Genomic DNA, 21,387 nt, shown 5'->3' on the forward strand with positions numbered 1-21,387 from the left:
TTCAAATAAGAAGAGCTGAACTTCCTTTTGCGTTTCCTAAATTTCTTACGATGAAAAAATTTGCTTACAGATTTCTAAAGATCACTTATTAGGTATGAGATTTATAAAGGTTACTTAAAATTATTTAGTTTTTTACATACAATACATTTTACGTATACATTTACATTGTGACTGTTAAAATTTGGGTTTCAGAAATCGCAATACTAAATTTAGTATTGATTTTTAATAGCTAATGACTCTTAGTTATAAGTTCCACGTATAAAAATATACTTTCGATATTAAAATTCCACACATACAATTGTGATTACAATATTACACACGTATCCTTTATAACTATCTATATTTATGTTAGTCAATATTTTAACCAACATTTAGCGCACTGTGGAGATACAAAAAAAATTACATTTTTCCTTTGTTAACTTTAAAGCCCGTAGACTTTTTGTTTCTGTTAAAATGAAAAAATTATTACCATTTACATTTCCGTTTATCCACAATAGGATACAAAATTAATAAAATACTTCATAAGCTGATAATTCTTGAAAATTAAAAATTAATTAATTTGATGGTGTGCAAAAAGTTTTCAATTCTCTTTTCGATAATTTCTTAATTGACCTTATAATAAAGATAATCAACATTTTTTAAATGAAATTTTATAAATTTTTATACCCATACGAACGTATGTTCGAAGGGTATACTAAATTTGCCTTACCGTTTGTAACGCTAAGAAATAACGGTCTTAGATATAGACTCAAGTGTATGTTTTTGATCAGCGTCGAATTCTGAGTTGATTTAGCTTTGTCTGTCCGTTCGTCCGTCCGTCCGTCCGTCCATCCCAACGATAACTCAAAAACTAATTGAGCTAAGTTCACCAAATTTTCACAAATGATTTATTGTAGTAAGTGCCAGAACCCCATTTAAATTGGACATGATCGGGGTAACGGTTCGGGTAGCTGCCATACAACTTCAAAATTTATTTGGCTATATCTCAAAAACTATAAAAGTTGTGGTATTGAAATTTCACACAAGCGAATATATTAGTAGGGTCAATGTGTATGATAAAAGTCGTTGAAATTACTTGGCTGCTTCTGGTACCTGCCATACAACTTCAAAAGTTATTTGGCTATATCTCAGAAACTATAAAAGCTATGGTATTGAAATTTCACACAAACGAATATATTAGTAGGGCCAAAGCCAATGTGTCTCATAAAAGATGTTGAAATTACTTGGCTCCTTCTGGTACCTGCCATACAACTTAAATAGTAGTTTGGCACACACAGTATTTTGTAAAACACACAGTACTGAAATTTTACATAAATTAATATGGTAATACGGCAACTTAAAGTCATAGTCTGTCCCATAGTCAGTTATGGCATCTTTATTTGCACATAGGATAACAAATTCGTACGGGTATCACAGAGTTGACAATGTAATTTATTCAATGATGGCTTACAAATCCCTAGCTTGTTGAAGAAGATTTTCCCAAGTGGCGGCTTAAAAAAAATACTGAGAACTACAGAACCGATTCTGACCAACGGAAGGAAGGTATTACTGAATTTTCCTCAATATAAATTTGAATTAAAAAAATTAAGCAAAGTTCCAATGTCTACAGAAACTGGATAAGTTGTTTATGGAGAAAAAAGTCGTCATCTGAAAGCTAATAAAGAACTTTTCATGAAAGACAGATGGTCTGTTCAGAGCAGGAACTCAAAAAAAAACAGGAACTAAGTAGACTGCACTTTTTATTTCTTCTAAATGAGGGTTTCACATATTCTTAACAATTATTTCAAACATTGAAATAATGAAATAAATGCTTGTACAAAAAAGTTCATCATTCCAATCATTCCAATAAGGACAAAGATCCTTGATAAGATAATTGAAAAATATTCTAAAAAGTTAAAGAAATGAGTTTTACTTGTACAGAAAGAAAAAAAGTTTCACTTAAAATATACTTAAGGAACCATGAAAATCATTTTACTAGTAGAAGTTTTCCTATAACTAAGCTGCTTTTTGTTAATGCTTAAAGTTTACAAAAGTATAGAGCATATAAGATTTCATGTAAGCTAGATTTAATTGAAACTTTTTAAAATTATTTTGTTAAACGATTCTTCTCTTTCTTCATATGGTACCGGTTTATTACGGACTTCTTCATCTGTAACACCGTGTTACATACATGAGCTTTTTTTCTTTACTCATTATTACTGCTATAAAAGTAATACTATGAACAACAACAAAAAAAGAAAATATTTTCAATATCTTTTTTATTGTTTTTGGAATTCATTTTAGTCCATCGCAGACACCAAAAGTGTCAAATATTACACTAAAGGTCAATTAATGATGCCACAAGTACTGAATGTCAAGTTGCGGTTTCTTGTCAATAGCCATATGGGGATTTCAACATAACATTGTGCATGAACGCATACACATATAAAAAATTTATTTGCAAAATTAATTTTTTTGGTGTTGCTTTGTTATCAATCTTGTTCAAGGACCACGACAAAAAGTTGGAAAATCATTTCACATTTTTTTTTCTTTATTACTTTTATTTTGGTTTTGAATTGCTGTTTTTGATAAAATCAAAAATTATACAGTTTAACAACTTGAACAACAATATTTTTTAATAATGAAATTTTAAAAGTATTTTAAACATTTAATTTTAGATTTACGATAATTTTCGAATTTTAACACTTTCAAAATATGTTTGTTTTATTGTTTTTTTTTCTTATTATTTTATACTAAGAAAAAGACGTTTTTATTGAAATTTCTCAAATCAATGAATTTTAACAAAAAAGTTTAAAGAATATTGAATTTTATTATTTTGAAACAAGGTAGCCCATATGATTGTGCATTTAAAAAATTTAGATTATTTTCCACCAAGATACTCAATTTGCTTATAATTTATTAATTTCGTAGTAATTGTGAATTTTTGAAAATGTCTAAATATCAAGTTCTTAACAATAACCTACATATGCTAACACTTGTTTTACATATTTTGAATGAAAGTATATCAAAAATAATTTCGTACAAAATTTTGTTAAATTCCCTTTATAATGAAGACAAGTTCGAACACCACAAAATTATCTTATTTAATTGAAATCAATTTTATTTTTTTGTAATATTTTGAATATTTGAAAATCTCCCGCTAATTATCTTAATTTTTCTTTTGCCCTGCGACTATATAGACTTGACAGAAAAATTCAAGCACTTCCGGTTTCAAATTACCTAACTTTAAAATTGACAAAGTAAAATTAAAATAATGTTGCTAGTTATCTAGCTACTAAATCTGTAAGTAATTAAACACTATTTTAATCTCATTATAAAAATATGAAATATTTTTAATCACTTAGTATTCCCGATTCGTTTGATTTTTATAAATTTAACGAGTTAAAAATACTGACATTGTACTAAAATATATACATATGCATATAAATAAAATATCAATACAAAACTATGATTAAAAATGTAGTTTTTTAAAAATGGAATTATTTACGTTTAATATTTTTCTTCTCGAAAGAATCTAAAAGATGCAAAAACAAAAAAATATGGTAAGGTGACAAAACAACTTATAAAATATCACGGAATTTAACTTAAATAAGTTATGCTTAGAATTTTGAATTATTATATTTTATACATATGTACAAAAATGCCACAATTGAAGAAAACCAGGAATTTTTATCTCAGTAGAATGAAAATATTGTTGACGACTTAAAAATCATCAATAGAATAAGATTTTTTATGAAAATATTTATGATTTTGATTTAATTCTCTTTGGTTTTATTCTTAGGCTATTTACCCTTTAGAATATCAAGCAAAATCATTATAAGTAATCTACGTATACGAATATCCTTTCATCACAGTATATTAAAAGCCTTTAATTATGAAAATTGGGTTATGAGTTTTGATAAAAAAAATTCTATTTATTTACAAAGTTTTCAGATTATCGAATAATAGGCGCTTAATTGAAGCAATCACTACTCTAATTTATACACATCATTTTCTGTATTTTGAATTGCCACATATGTGCTCTGCACCATAACGTCGTACTAGATTTTACAAATTGTAAATTGAGAAATTGGAGTTTCTGCAAATCATGATGCATGTTTTGGATATTTCACGTCCTACATTTGTATTTTAAAAAATTGAGTAGCTTTTGAGAAATAATCGTAATTTAAGAAATAACAGTTTATTCACTACAGAAGAGTAGAATGTATAAGTGTCTTCTAGGCTTCACCACTGAGGCTTTTCTTTCAGTACCACCATTCTTAACAATTTGTATCTTTTTCACCTCTTCGAAATATTATTTGTGCTAAAAAACTAGTAAACCGACAATTTCTTAACCAGTAGATGAGCTAGACAGTTTGTATAAGTAATTTTAGTATAAAACCAATAGTCTAAAAATTTAAGACTACCATTTTTGGTAATCCATCAATCATCATTTTAAATTCTTAGGGTCTAAAGTTTTAATTTCTTAAAACTTTTTTTATTGTTTTTTCTTTATCCTTGTGTACAAATTCAATATTATGTTGTAGATGAGTGACAGAAATTGTATATTAAAATGCTTCACATACAGTACGGTAGCGGCATTTTTTCTTACCTTAAAAGCCATTCTATTGGATGATGATAAATCGTTTAAAAACAAGAAAAGATTTAGCCTACGTATAAAATCATTTATACTATTTACAAATAAAATATTGAAGATACCGATTGAACGTAGACAGAATTCAAATATACATTCATATATACATATGTATATGTGCGTACACGTTATAACGATCATTGACAGAACTATAAGTAAGGAATATAAAAATATCTTAACTTATCGCATAATTTTTCCTTAGAAAATAACTTGTATTGAAAAAAAAACAAACAAATTTCTTCTTACGTATTTTTAATATTTAAAAATTCATAACTTTATACTTTTAGTCATTTAACATGCTTTTGTTAACTTTTTATTGTATTCTACTTTATTTTTGCTTTTAAATTAACTTACTAGCCTAACTTTAAAAAAAAGTTAACCATTTAAAAAAATTGAATAAAGTTGGTGAAACATAATTCAAAATTACGAATATATTGAACAAGGAATATTGAACGCGTAATAAACTAATATTTCAAAGAGCACCAAATAATAACAATAAAACAGAAAAAAAATAAACACTGCCATCTAGTGTTAAAAGGTAATCATGAAAATTGAAAATATGTAAGTGTGTATGAGGGGAAAGAAAAAAGACAATCAGTATTTTTTTCTGTTGTAAGACCAATTTTGTAGCCTATTGTTGTGTTAATTTATGATTCTCAATTTGCAGGTGAATGTTCACAAATAATGCGTAAGTATATACATATTTGTAGACATGTATGTCAAGCTTTTTATTTGTGAGTATGAGCGCATGAGTATCTTATGGCAAAAACAATTATTTTTCAGTGCAGTAGCAGTTCCACGCAATCTCTTTTTTGTTATTTTAAAAAAGAAAAACTCAAATTACTAATGATTAAAAATGTACCAACATACAACTATTCAACTGCTATTACCATATGTGTAATACGTATATATACATTGACATCAATAAATTATTTACTCGTAACTGGTATTTATTATTAAATGAAAAATGGGATTTTTTCTATAAGCGATTGAACTGGCCTTAGAAAAATTTTTTCATTCTCAATGAGCAAATGATCTTTCATAGATGCACATCCCTTTCATCGATGCTGTAACTTAAAAAAGGCTGAAATTGTACTAAGTGATGTATGTATGTATGCGTGAGCATAATGGAGCATAATTAAAAGTAAAAAACAAAATTTATTAACTTTATAGCTATACAACTATTTCCTCATTCTGAACGATGAATTCCATGTAATTTTTTTATTATTAATAAGAACAATACCTGTCATCAGAAACTTGTATTTTGTTTTTTCAAGCTGAAAATTATACCAATATGAAATTTTTATTGTAAAAGCTTGCGCGAAAACTTTTTATCATATTCAATTATCTGAAAAAAATATCGTGAAAAAATTTAATTTCTCTTTCTAAAATTCGAAAATACCAATTTAATAAGATTTTTGTTTAAATTATAAGAATGATTTGGATGAAATGTATGAAATTAGCATTTTTTGCATGTTTTTCAAACACATTTAACACGTTTTACTGGGGAAACTATGAGGATAGAGGAAAATATTATATGGGTTTTAGCTCTCATTTTAGCGCATCAATAAAAAAATAAAACAAATTTTCGACAAATTTTTAAAAAACATTAAAAAAAAAATTCTGACTTTGAAGAGCTCTATCTGGAAAACTACAGATCAAATTAATTTTTAATTAAAAAAAAAAACACAGATCAAATTAATTGTAGAGCAGTTCAATTACATGTAAAACAAGAAAGCGATTATTGCTCTACGACATTTTTCCGAAATTATACCGCTTTTAAGCGACAATCCGCGCAGCGTGTACTTGTACATGGCCCGCTTATAAGTGACAATCCACACAAAAGGGTACTAGTACCCGACCCGCTCATAATGTGTTAAATTAAAGTTTTTAAAATATTGTAGTTTTAGAAAAGTCTAAATTGAGTTTACTAAAATAGGCACTGCAATGTGAAATTTACAGAAGCTGTACATTAATCTTTATTTTATTGGAAAATAGCTATTTAGGAAATTTATAATTATTTAAAAAAAATGATTTTTATTACCGTATCTTTATAATTTTCTAGCTCAAAATAAAAAAATTAAAATTAAATAACACAAATTTATAAAAATTAAAACATTTGCACTTAATGTATGAGTTTGAGTAGTTTTTATACGCGTTCAAGTGCACATTACCTTATATATGTAAAATAAATTTTATAAATTCATAAAACGTATGTATGTATATATTTTATAATTAATTTGAAATTATGACAGTTAGTCAATCTATATAGACTTGATTTACTGTATAACTAAAAAATGAAATGAAGAAAAAGATAAGCAAAAAGGAAAAAATTAAAAAAATATTTTTCGTGGAGTGTTTTTTTTTGCTTTCTTATTATTTTTTGCGTTTTTATATTAAAATCAACCATTTTCAATTAAATTAAGTTGAATCTTTGCTTACTTGCTTACTTGCTTGCTTATTTAGTTATACCAACTTATTGAACTGCCTACTCATTCACGTTATCTATTTTCCAACTTTTCAATTCACATTTTTCCTTTTTCTCTTATATTTTGGAGTTTGTCGCGCAAAAAAGTAGTATAAATTATTGGAATATTTTTATTATACAAATATATATATATATATAACATATTTATATTATAATTATAAAGTACTTTATTAAAAAGTGTATGCGAATAATAAGGTGTAAAAATATTTTAACAAAAAAAAAACTTAACACTGAATAATATTCGTACATAAATATTATACATATTGTGAATATATAGTACTGTATAACAGTTAACTGGAATCGTAACAATTTTACCATTAAATATGATTTGGCATACAAAACATGTTCGAAATTTTTTTTTATTAATAAATTTATTATTTCTCTTATTGTGGAAAATAAATCAGCTTATATATGATTTAATTTAATTTAATAAATGCAATATTGAAATTATTTGAGTCCGAATTGGAAAATTTTTAATCAAGTTTTATTACTAAAAATAATAAATGTAATTTAATGCACAATTTAAAATTAATGGATTTTAATAAAAATTAACATATAAATTTTAAAATTTAGGTTTACAGAAACTTTTTTTTTTTGTGGCAGTGTGGTGAACAATTTTTTTTTGTTAAATATTGAATTTAGAATTCTTTATATTGTATGTGTAATATGGTTGTATGATTCTGTCAATTCATCAGCTGTAATTAATAATACTATTTATGTCGAATTATTGAAAGTGAAAATATTTTAAAAATGATATTGATGATATCACATAGTTTTTATTGAAAGGATTTGAAACTTATGATTGCTTATTAATTACTTTAATTTATTGCATTCATCTCAATTAAGTCCAAACTAATAGTATAGAAATACAGTGAATTATAATAATTAAAAACGGTTTTGCCGCCTTTGATATATTGTTACTTATACCAATTTCATCGATTTCGATAGCGAAAGTTATTTAGAGTAAGTCAATGTATGAAAAATTGAATTTACACTCTAAATATCAACATGCTTAGAAGCTTGCTTGAAATTTAAGGATTTCAGAAACTCGAGTTTTGAAGACAAAATATTAGTAGCAATTTATAGCAAAAACATTTTTAAAGGGAATTATATTTTGAAATTAATTAATTTTGAATTTGAAAATAAACAAACGTACATTTGTGCTGTGTATGGTAGGTTATTCCGTTACATAGGCCCATTAAATTAATTTTTTCATTTACTCGAATACATTTAAATTTTAAATTTAAAATTAAATTGCTTTCATATAAAATACAAATAAATGTTAAACTTTTGACAACTAAGAAGCGAATGATTCAATTCATTTTTTACGAAAATTTCGCAATTCCCAGTAGAAAATAGGTAATACGTGTAATATTTCTTTGCTAATAAATATTTTCGAATTTCATTGGTTTAAATAACTCAAAAATAAAACCTTATTTGTTGCTCTAGTATGACTTCACATAATGGTTATTTTTTTTTTTAATTTTTATATTATTACCATAAATATACATAATTCATATCTAAGTTTTATGATCTTAATCATATTAATTGTAAAATATGTATAAATTAAATCCCATAGGAGCCTCAGCAGTAGAAATTAAAATGAAATTTACAATATTATTATTAAAATTCGAGCAATTTTATTGAATAAATAATTTAATGTTTATTACTTGTACATAAGTATATACACACAATCATATATGAAAAAAAATATTTTAGATTTATAGATACTTTTAGATAATATAATGAATAATATAAGTGCATTTGTTTTTAGAATAGAATAAAATGAAATTAATTAACACACCTGTCCACCGTTTAATTTGTTGAAAATGATAAATAAATACACATGTATATAAAATATTTTTGGAAAATAATTCATTTATGAGAAATTAGTTTGATTTAAGTAGAGCTCTATAGCAATCTGGTAACTGTGTTCTATTTCAGTATTTTATATCTTTAGTTAAAAGTGGAGAATCTTTAAATCTTGTAATAACTCTTCTGTTATTTTTAGAGTTTTTTATATTTTAGTTGCCAAAATTCAATTATGGTGTTTATTTCGCATTTTAGTTCACAATCAATCTTTTCACGTTGACTTAAATTTATTGTTTGCACAAAACTATTGTACAGGTTTATATTTTATTGTAATTAAGACAAAGAGTCTTAGAGTAATAAACTCCTCTTTATCAAGTAACGGTACAAGAGAAATGCACTAGATAGAGTATTTCTTTTTTTTCGTAATATGATAAACTATCCAACAAGAATAATGATATTTTCTTATAATTGTGCATATCGCAGCACTTTCCCTTCAACAACATATATGAAAACACTTCAAAGATTAAATACATTTAGGACGAGTGAAAAAAATTAAAAGAGGCTTTAACAAAATGCCCGAATTCAAGAGTTACTTGCGTGATTTAAGAAAAATAAATATATTTTTTGATGGCATGGCATTTACGGTTAGTCTTCTGCATTTATCGAAATTTAGAAATGATTACAATTTCGGAAGTATAAGGTGCCAAAACTTCAAATACTTGCCACCACTTTGCTGCGAAATTTTAAAAATGCTTATGGAAAAAAAGAAACGTGAATTATATCCTGCACCTTGACAATTGGAGTATAAAAAACTATTTTGGAAATATTTAGAATAAAACTTCACGGATATTCCTGACATATAATTGGACAAAATTAGATAAAACTGCCAAGTTTCATAAATCTAAGTTTATCATTTTTCCGAATTAAAATTACTTTTTTGAGTTGTATAGCAGCTAACCAAGTCATTGCAGACACCCCATTGAAATTTGTAAAACTATATAAGATGTAATTGAACCCCCCTTTAAAAAATTTGATATTAATATTTTTATTAATTTTTGAAATATTAAAGATAATATCTTTGAATATGGTTACCCGAACATGGACAAAAAAAATGTTTTTCTTTTAGGCAAAATTTAGCTATGCTGGATCTTTTAGACCATTTATTGATATATAACTTGATTGCTACAAAAATTTGAATTTGGCATGTTCCTATGTAAGCGAAAGGTCAACATAATAAATGTGAAATAGTGTAAAACTATAGGGCCTTGAGTTTGTGTGTGTATTGCAAATTTTATTATAAATAATTCAAGAATTTTTTTCACAGTCCAGATTCATTTCATATTTTAAAAGTATTTTTTTAAATTATTTTATGCATTAGGTATGTTATGTTTGTATATAAATAAATTTTTAAAAGAAATTTCATATTAATTTATTGGAATGCTAAGCAATCATTTGATTTTACTTGCTTAATATCATTTACAAATTGTGCGGTGTTAGCCAGCTGTCTAACTATTGTGCCAACTTATATTTGTACGCGAATTCTTCTGAATGTTAAAGAATTCACGTTGAAATATTTGGTTCTCATTTGTTATATAATATAAATGACGACAATTACAAAAAACAAAAAAAAAAACAAAGAATCTAGAAAGCTAAAAAATTGGAAAGGTATTAAAAAGTTACAAGCAAAGTGATTGAAAATATTTAAAAAATTTTGTTATCAAGTTTATAAGTTTTTTTTATTGTTTTAAAATGAACTTTAAAACCCAACAAACAAAAAAGAAACAAAAAACAGATTATAACATGGAAAAAATTCCTTAAGCGTTTTTGTCGATTGACTCCAAAACGTGATGAAATTTAACTTTTTTTCCAGTATAACTCATTGCAATTTTTACATGTCCATATGAATATGTGCAACATAAATTTTATATATAATATATAGAGTCCTTTTTTAGTAACATTTATTCGCTACCTTATTCTGAGCTGTAGGTATAAAATTAAATGCAAGTATGTATAGTGAGGGAATTATCAGGAATAAATGACGTATCACCTACCGCATTAGTCTTGTTGGTCTGACATTAATGGTGATATTTAGTGAAACTTACATTTTTCATATATTTGTAATGGAATTTTAAAGGCTGACTGTTAAGAATTTTCGATAGTTTTGTTTTTATTTTAAGCCTATTTAGGAGTACATACATAGAATATAACATAACCATAAGTATGAAAACCTTTTATATACATAGAAGTATACGTATATGCTGTTTATAAACTGTTTTATGTTTCTTTTTTCATTGCTACCGTCGTCCTTAAAATTATTCTCACATTATTATGGACATTTTAAAAAAATTATTTTTCACACCTCGTTTGAAATTTCTGATCATTGCTTAATATACGAGTACTTACATACATACGTGGGTACGAATAGGCACTACATGGTAAATTTATCGTATTGTATGAGAAATTGTAATAATAGTTGTTTTGGAATTCTTTGATATGATTTTGATAAAATCCCAAATGGACTTATTATCATTGTACGCACATAAAATGTTGTTTTATTGTGTTGGAACTTATGTTTTTTCCTTATTTGGAAAATTAAAGAAATAAATTTATTTTTTGCTTTTTTTTAATTTCGTATATTTTTTTTTTAATATTTATGAAAATATATTTTTTTTAAATTTTTTTTTAATTTTTATTATTTAACTTAATTTTATAGTTGGTCTTTCACCGACAGTACCATCAGCAACAGGTACAGTACCGAGTCCAAGTGGTGGAATATTTCCTGGTGGTGGCAATCCATCACCATCAACTTTGTCAGCGCTAGTCTCACAGCATCGCTTATTAGAATTATCAAGATTTGGTCTTAGAGGTTATGATTTAGCTCAGCATATGTTAACACAACAGGGTGCCGTTTCAAAATTATTAGGTGAGTATTAATATAACTTTTAAATATATGTGTGGTATTTAAATATCGTGATAAAATTGGGTTTGGCAATCGAATTATAGTAATAATATTACATTTTGATTATATTAGACCTACCATATAAGTTTATAACAAAATAACTCGAATCAAATTAATTAGTTTTTAGCACTTTTCCAAAAATTTTTTGGAAAAAAGTGCTTATTGGTTTCACTCTGTCCGTCCGTCCGTCTGTCCGTGTGTCTGTTTACAAAACTTCTACACCCTTGAAGATAGAAACCTGAAATTTTATATGTACATAGATCTTTACTAGAAACTAATTTTCGTTGATAATTTTTACCTAAAAGTTATAAGTCCCCTGTAAAAGTTATACATCCCCAAAACCCTAGAAATGCCATTTTCAACTGTTTACTGTAGTTTAACCATATGCTTTTTTCAAATTCTACAAACGCATACTATACTTGAACTTTAAAAAAACAAAATGGCCGTTAAAATTTACCGTTACATAAAATCCGTTGTTTTTTAAAATTTTTGATGTTGTTTTTCTTATAGACCCAAGGAAGTGGGAGCCTGAAATTTTAGCAGCTTTTAGCTGCTAAAATTTCAGGCCCTCTCGAGCTATGCCTCTTAAAATTTGTAAAATTTGAATTTTTGACGCTTTATATTTCCGAAACCGCAATCTTTTTCAAATTTCTATAAACGTAAAAAGCTAACTATAAATTCGATAACTTTAAAAAATATAATTATTTTTCTTAACTCGTGCAATTAACCACTCTTTATATAAATTTTATATCCTAAATATATGCAATCCTAGAAATAGTTTCGTATATGAATGAAAATAATTTTGATAGTGTGGTAGGTATACATAGATTGTTTTTTGTAGCAGTATTTTCACTTTTTGAAGGGAAAAGTGCTATAATACAACTTTTGGCTATAATACACACAGCATTGGTTTGACCCAACTTTATTGAAGTAACACATTTGCCTTGAACAATAATTTCAATTGCAAATAAATTTTTTCAATTACTGAAAATTTTGCTTTTATCAATAATTTTTACAGATAATTACTACTTAAAATTACTTTCATTCATATACAATAATATTTCAAAAATTTGAGTACATTTAGGATTAGCAATGTATGCAATCTTTGAAATAAAACAAAAAAAAATTGAAAGAGGCGTTAATATATTGCTCGAATATAGGGGTTAAAGGCGTAAGTTAAGGAAAATAATTATATCTTTTAATGGCATAGCATTTACCGTTAGCTTTCTGTTTTTATAGAAATTTGGGATTGCTTGCATTTTCGGAAATATAAATGCCAAAAATTCGAATTTTACAAATTTCGAAAAGAGAAAACTTGAGAGGGCCTAAAAGCTGCTAAAATTTCAGACACCTAAAACATGCGATCTGGAGAAAAACGATGTCAAATTTTTTAAAAAAAATGGATTTTAGATAACGGTAAATTTTAACTTCCATTTCGTTTTTTCAAAGTTCAAATATGATAATCCTTGGTTGAAGAATCCACCCATTAGTTTATTTATTTATTTATTTTATATAACATTATATAATAAATTATAATAATATTATCAACACCCTCGGCTGCGATATTGCTTCTGGGTCACACGCTGTTCACGAAGAAATATCTATTTGAAAATACTAGTGCGCCAACTTGTTCCTTTTGTGGCAATATTTTAAATGTTAAACATATTTTTATGGAATGCTCTGTTTCTAGGGATTATTTGGAGTTCTGCTCTAAAGAGTTCTATGAAATTTTGCCAATCCAATAACCGAGAATATAAACTTTATTAAGAGTATTTGTGACCTATTTAATATGTGGAATTTGATTTAATTAATCTTGTTAAGAAGTATATAAAGGTCATAATGCACAAAAAAGTAAAATTAAAAATATTGAAATTGTAAACTAACGTAGTATTAAGTTAATAACATAAGTAATAAGATAAATTAATTTTCTAAGCCCACCCATTAGTTTTAAAGGGGGCGAAATAGGTCAAAATTTTCTTCTATGGAAATAAGGTTTTAGTAAATATCTGTGTACATAATTGCAGCTTTCTATCTTTAAGCGTGTAGAAGTTTTGTAAACAGACACACGGACAGATGGACAAACGGACAGACGGACGGGACAGAGTGAAACTAATAAGCACTTTTTTCAAAATTTTTTTGGAAAAGTATTAAAAGCAAAAGAGATTTTAATTTAGTATTATGACAGGTTAAAATTTTATTCTAACAAAATTAGTTTGCCGTTAAGGTTCTTTTGTCTAAATAGGAGAATATTCTAAGTCATAATAGTCTTTTAATAAATTTTATGTTATTAATTTACAACATTCTAAATTGCGTTTAACATAGTGAGATTTCGGTACATCAATACAACAAATGTCACAAATGTACAGTTTCGATTATATTGTAGACTTTCCAATAAGAAAGTTTGAAAAATATTTACTATTTTAATGCTTGTTCAAGCTTTAGTTTGAAATTATTAAAATTTTTCTGAGGTTTTAAAACTGTTACATTAAAAACAAATAAATTTTATTTACAAATATTGTCGACGTATTCATAGAAAATCAAAATGGGAAGAGCGAACACAAATGTTCTAAGAAGACATAAAAAACAGAATATCCGAATACAAAAAAAAACTTATAATTGACAATTAAGACAGGGCTGTATTTTGTACACTTAAATATGAAAAATCTTTTTGTTATTTCAACTAAGATTCTGCAACTAATTAAGAAAGATTTGAATTTGAAACTGTCTCGGAAAACGGTCAGAAGACGTGGAGAAAATCTTTGTATCTTAAAAAGAAGAAGACGCCATTCAAATTTCGCAGAAATGCATAGAGAAAAATAATTTTCATTTTGGAAAAATACAAATGGAAAATATTTTTGAAATGACAGTACTTAACACGGTATAATAATATTATCTTCGTTCAAAATGAATAAAGTATATCTAAATTTTTATTGTTTTAACTCTTAAAAATTAAAGTATCTTATTTACCTTGCCCAAAATGTACACGAAAATATCATTAATCAATGCATACGTAAGAGGGAAAGTCTGAAACAAAAAAGAAAATTTTTTTCCGATTTTGGGAAAAATAAGCTAAAACGAGAAGAATGTGCAAAGTCTCTTTTTAATAAAAAAAACGGGACAAAATTCCTCAGCTTGAATTTGAAATCATAAATACAATTTTCGGTACTCAAACGTTCTCTGCGATTTATGCAGATTTACGTTTTAAAATGAATTTCCTTTTTACGATTTTTCTTTGTACACTCAATTCATATTTTCCAAAATTCTCTTGATAAAAGTAAGTTCCAATCAAAGAAAAAAGAGATCCTAAGAAAATAGTTGCACAAATTTACACCCGTTTTGACTCAAAACAATTTATTTAACCATAGCTAAAAATTATATCTAACCATAACATTGTGTTTGTACAATTAAATTCTTAAATTCATTTTATTTAAAACTTTTCCAATTAAATCTTTTTAACATTAATAATTAAATGAATACATACAATTACAGTAAAAATAATTACATCTATATAAAATTAATTTACATTCATTGTGAGAATTAATTGAACAACGGATGTTATGCGGAAGTGAACACTAAACAAATCATTCATTCTTTTCTAATAATATTAAATTTAAAGCCTCATTATAATGAGTTTAAGTAATGAAGAGAGGAAGTCTAAAAGCTTCACATATTTAAAATCAATTAACTAGCAAAAATAAAGGAAAATAAAAAAACAAAAATTCCGAGGGCTTCATTTACATGACAATTCCAAATTGTCTTTTTATTTTTCTAATTCAAAACTCTGAAAGACAAAAAATAAATATTTGTAATTTTAATTTAAGTTCATTTCAAGCTCAATTTCAATTTAGCAGTTGTGTGAAATAAAAATTTTCAGAACGCGTAAATTACAATGATTTAATTTTACTTACTTGCACTTTCATATACTTATTCTATGTATATATTATTGGCATTTGCATGTACACAGGTAGATTATAATAACTAAAACACAAAATGAAAGAACACGGGAAAAATTTATTCACAATTGCACTTTTCAATAGGAATAGAAATAAAACACGGAAATTTTGCATCCGCTATGATGTAATGTGCAATCATTTTGATTTTTATGCAAATTTTGTTCATATTTTGTATTCGGATAAAGGTTAGCGTGTAATTAGAGTAAACGATTAATTGTTTTCAATAAATTTGCATAAATTTTTTTTTAATAGATTCAGGTGTTAACTAAGGTTAATTCAAACTAAATTTTCTACATATCTTTAGATTCGCTCATTTATTGTTATTTTATAATTAAAATTCAACTCTGTTTGTTTTAGGTTTAGAGAATAACATTTGTGTACATCAGATTAGCTCCTGAACAGATACACTTGCTTATTCTATTGTTTCACAACAGCTCCCAGAATCGTGTTACTAATTTTATTATTTTTTTATAAAATTTTTTTTATAAAACCATTTTACAATCAATTTTAAAAAAGGAATTTGTATTTAACGTACAGTAAAAGTATTTGTGCACAAGAAATTTTTTAAAGAAATTTCAAGTAACCAAGTCTAATAAGGCTCTGGTGATTTCCTAATTTAAAAATTACATACTTCATATTATTATAATTTCTAATTTATGGAAAACTTTTATTTCCTGATATGTCTACCTTTTCTTAGACACATTATAAATTAGGATTTGCACAAATTACTTACATATATAGCAGTTTTTATGTAATAGAAATTAAAAACGTCACCTGCAAACTTTTAAAATTCACAAACAACTACAATAATTTAGAATGAAGAAATATTATTGTAAATAAACTTAAATTTTCATCAAAAAGTAAAATGAATTTTAATTAGAAGTCTTTATATAAAGAATAAATTTGGAACGGTTTAGCGTTTTTTCTTTGTTCCCGACGGAAATTTTAAGCCAGTGGATATTTCTTTTTCGACGATTTCTTGCAGGAATGGCAAATTTTCTGAAATATTCTAGCAATTTGCCTTTTAAATCTATTACAGTTCCAAAATGCAGTTAACTTCAGTTTTGTAGGATATGTATTGAATTAAGTCAGCTTTATTCCATTATTTCTAAGTAACCTTCTCGTAAATATAAATTATAATTCATGAATACAGCGAATGAAATAGAATTTTTTATAACAAAAATCTTGCTCATAATTTGTAGGAAAAGATTAATCTTTTATATTATGGCACACATATATTATAATTTTAGTATACATATTATATAAATTTATATTATATATACATAATTATTTTGATATATATATATATATATATATATATGTATACAAAATTTCATATTTTTAATATTAGTTTAACTGTCAAACTTCTCGTGGTATTTTTATTTAATTATATTTTTTTCTATTAAATTAGTTTAATAACACCACTAAGAAATTTAAAATACAATAAATATATTAATTAATCATTTCTTTACAGGTACGTTACGACCACCTGGTTTAATAGGTGGTTCAAAACCAAAAGTGGCAACGCCGGCTGTAGTATCAAAAATTGAACAATATAAAAGAGAAAATCCGACGATATTTGCGTGGGAAATTCGTGAAAGATTAATTTCAGAAGGTTAGTGAGTAAGTTTTTATGAATTAAGAAATTTTATAAAAAAAATGAAAACAAAAACAGCATATATTAACAGTATAAACACACAAATTAAAAAACAAAATATTTTTTGCTGTTCACAATCCTTGCCTCTTATTTTTTATTTTTTTCTATACTTGAAAATTTAAGAAGAAAAACGCAAAATTCATAAAAAAAGATCAGCGATTAGCGACGCGTTTTGATTACATCGTTTTACAAGAGTATAAGAACAAAAGAATGACATGATCAATCGTTTAGTGTCACATCAAATTGCACAAATCACTTGGATTTTTTTTGGTCCGTTTATTTAAAAATATACGCTTTTTTTGTGATTCTCTAAATTTTCTTACTTCAGTCAAATAAATCTTCTAAATTTAAGGTTATATTTTTTTGCGAAGTTTTTTTATCCTAAATGTTTTTATGCTAAAGAAAATTTACTGATCAATGTGACATTGATATTTTAATGGTGGTAATAATGATCATTCCTCTAGAATTATTCGAACTGTTGTAATAAGTTGACCATATGTATGCATACACGTACATATTGCTACATATTATAAAAATATTAATCCTATATGTACACGAATAGGTATTTGTTGTATAATACATATTATATAGACCTATATAGAGTGTCGCATCTAAGAGAATTTACTAGTAAGAACTTAATATGTAATAAATACTAATTTTAAGATATTTCAAGTGACATACCATTAAAATATCTGATATTTTATTACTCAAGTAGAATTCAGTTATTTTCAGAAACTATTTTAACTACACAGAGGATTCATATCTTTCCTCTCAGACAAATTCCCAATGTGGATTTACTTTGAAACCATTTGCCAATTTATTTTATGTAAAATAAAACCTAGAAAATCATACAAAATTTAAAAAAAGAAAACTAAAATATCTTAAAAAGGCGTAGCTGAAAACTGTTTATAAAATCATATTTAAAAGTTACATTATTGCTAAAAAAGGTTTTTTTTATAAAATGACTATTGGAATTTATCTAAGCGCAAATGTCAAAATATTTTTAAAATAAATCAAAAAGTAAATAAAGTCCTGTCAAACCAATTGGTCTTAAAGTACAAGAGAAAAATTGAGAAGAATTAGGATTAGAATTAACAAAGTATGTTGATTAGTAGACATAATGTAACTATATTTTCCTAAAGAATACATTTGCCGGCTTTTTTATACAAAAAGTTACGAAAGAGAATATTTTTAAGAATTTTATCGGTTGTAACCCTAAGAGCTTTTGCTGAATTTTTATTTTGTTTTCACAATTAGCGGGCTGTGTAACCGATTCACTTCATAACGGCAGGCTCGTGCACATTCTCTGCGACTGTCTTGGGCATGGGTCCCTAAGTGTTGGAACTGTTGTCCAACTCCCTTAGAGATATCTCCGGCTTTGTGGTTAGGACGGGGATATTATAGGTGGGAGCGTGGAGAGGCTACAATAAGTCAAGATTGGCTGCGGTGGCTTGGCGAGTTACTCCTGTCCCACTCGGTTCCCTTAAAATCTACAATCTACAACCCTAAGAGGTTAAAAAAAACTATCTTCTATAAAAACTAGTTTCACACAGAGAATCAACCATATTTATCAAAAACCTAATAATTTTGTAAACAATCGCATAAACAGACAGACGAATAATACGATTTTCATTTTTTTTTATGAATCCCTTTGAAAATATTCAATAGAAGATAAAAAACCTCAGCACAAGCTAAAAAGCATTACTTGCTACTTCGTCTATTTATGTGTCGGTCATCAGCAAATTATATGTTTATTTTCGGGAGTGAAACATTTAAATTTACCAATTCATTTTCGAAAATTTCAATGTGCTGTTTAAATTTTTTTAACAAATTATCACGTTTGTACTTTAATATTACTGAAACACTCTCTACCATTAAAATTTATATTATGTTTTTTATATTTATGTTTTGCATTTTTATATTATGTTTTTTTTTTAAATTTTATTTTCGGAGACAATTCGAGAACCTTTGAAGTTATCTACTTACGCGTTTTTACACACTGCATAATACACACAACACACATTTTTACAATATAAATAAAGAAAAAACTTTTGGAAGAATCCGGAGATTTCCAATTAAGGCAAAATAATTTCAATAAATAAAAAAAAAAGAGATGAAAGAGATGATCTCGTTTGATTTGTTGCCCCCAAGAAAGTCATTTCTCTTACTATACATTGAAACTATATACAACAAATTAACGCACATACATACATACAAAAAATATATACATTTGTTTTGTTTTCAATTTAATGATTGTAATTTGTATGAGATTTAAAAGGCAAAATAGTTATCGGCAAATAACAATGCTTTCGCAAAAATTTTTTATTTAGTTTTTATTTTATGTTATACAGAAAAACAAAGCTTAATAACAAGTCTTTAATATGCATATCTCATGTATATACATATACAATATATAAATGTATGTATACATTTGGTACTACGAATTTGATATTAAGCCCATCCGCTTGACATATAAGCATGTACGTTTTCATGTTCTCGTATATATAACTGAGTTAAGAGTGCATCAATCAATCGATCAATTTATGTACATCCGGACACCATGCAGATCAAAATGCAAATTTCCTTGATTTTTTCAATTCTTTGCAATTTATTTAGCGAATTGGATTTTTTGTGTGTGGTTTTCTTTTCATCTCATTACGTTACAAATGAAGATTCGCGAAATGATTTTAAATTTTCGTTTATTTTTCTATTCCTGCAAAGTGATTCGATTGTTTTTTTTTTGTAAGTTTGTTTTTGTGTTGATTTTTTATACTGTTTATATTAGTAATCAGTAGAAGTCATCAACAATTAAGTTACCTATTGTTAGTGATTGAATAACTGTCTGGTTGATTGCTGAAACTTAAATGCCCGGTGGTTTGGTTAATTTTGATGAAGAAATTTTGTAATTTTTTTTATTCTCCTTTAGTTTTATTTTTATTTTTTTTGTTATTATCTGATCTTATATAGTTTTTGTTTTACTTGTAACAATTAGTAAAATAAAAAGAAAATAAATGTTAAATTAAAGAAAAATTAAAGAAATATCCCACGCCGCCACCGTTATTACTAGTGCTTTGCTATAGAATTTAATGTAACGTTAATGTACTGTGCTTCTTATTTTGTTATACTTCTTTCTAGGAAAATATACCAGAGAGCTTCAACTACATCTTCAATATGTAGCAAATTTATATTGATTGCTTAGGGAAATTTAATTTAGTTTTTAACTGTAAATTATTGTAATCTCTTTTCTTGATTTCATTATTACATTGTCATATAACGGTACAATAGCTCTTGATTAATGTTTTAAGGAAAGTCCTTCTATTATTTTGAAATATTTAATGATGTACTATGATATTGAATATAATGTTAATTAAGTTTTAAATTTATGGTAATATTTAAATTGGTACATGTAAAATTTTCCAGAATGTTTAAATATTTAAAATGTATTTACTTCTGACTTTCATGATTTCCTTTACAATGGCATTTTTATAATTTCGAAAAATCTGATGAGACTGATACTTAAAACTTTTATTTAATTTGAAAATCTCTCAAATCACAAAACTTTTTAGTACTGTTATACACGGAATTATTACAAATAATTGTAATGTAATAAAATAAATGTTAATGGTTTACTGAAGCCATTTTGAATTTACAAACACTTACAAGATAAATGATTATTACATGTGGAATCCGGTGGGAAATCTATGGGTTATATAGGTGATTTTTTTAAGGTACATACATACATATTTTGTTGAGTTTTAAGAAATTACAGTACTAGCGAAAACAGTGTTAATCATGTTAAAACTTCCTTGAACAACTGTGCACACAGAGTAAAAAATTTTATAAAGCAATTTTTGTTTTTCTGAAAATTTATGAAGAAAAATATAT

At 25.9% G+C, this 21,387-nt stretch overlaps 1 protein-coding gene across 1 annotated transcript in view; it reads left to right on the top strand.

The window, feature by feature from the left end:
• The window catches only part of LOC129605995 (putative uncharacterized protein DDB_G0277255), a 60,703-nt gene that overhangs the window by 29,305 nt on the left and 10,011 nt on the right, over positions 1-21,387 (top strand). Inside the window, exons 2-3 of the mRNA XM_055516038.1 lie at positions 11,647-11,856; positions 17,320-17,460. Of these exons, the coding sequence (XP_055372013.1) occupies positions 11,647-11,856; positions 17,320-17,460 (351 nt within the window). The remainder of the gene's footprint in view (positions 1-11,646; positions 11,857-17,319; positions 17,461-21,387) is intronic.

This window comes from Condylostylus longicornis, unplaced genomic scaffold (assembly GCF_029603195.1).
Source record: "Condylostylus longicornis isolate FDR11 unplaced genomic scaffold, ASM2960319v2 ptg000016l, whole genome shotgun sequence".
NCBI lineage: Eukaryota > Metazoa > Arthropoda > Insecta > Diptera > Dolichopodidae > Condylostylus > Condylostylus longicornis.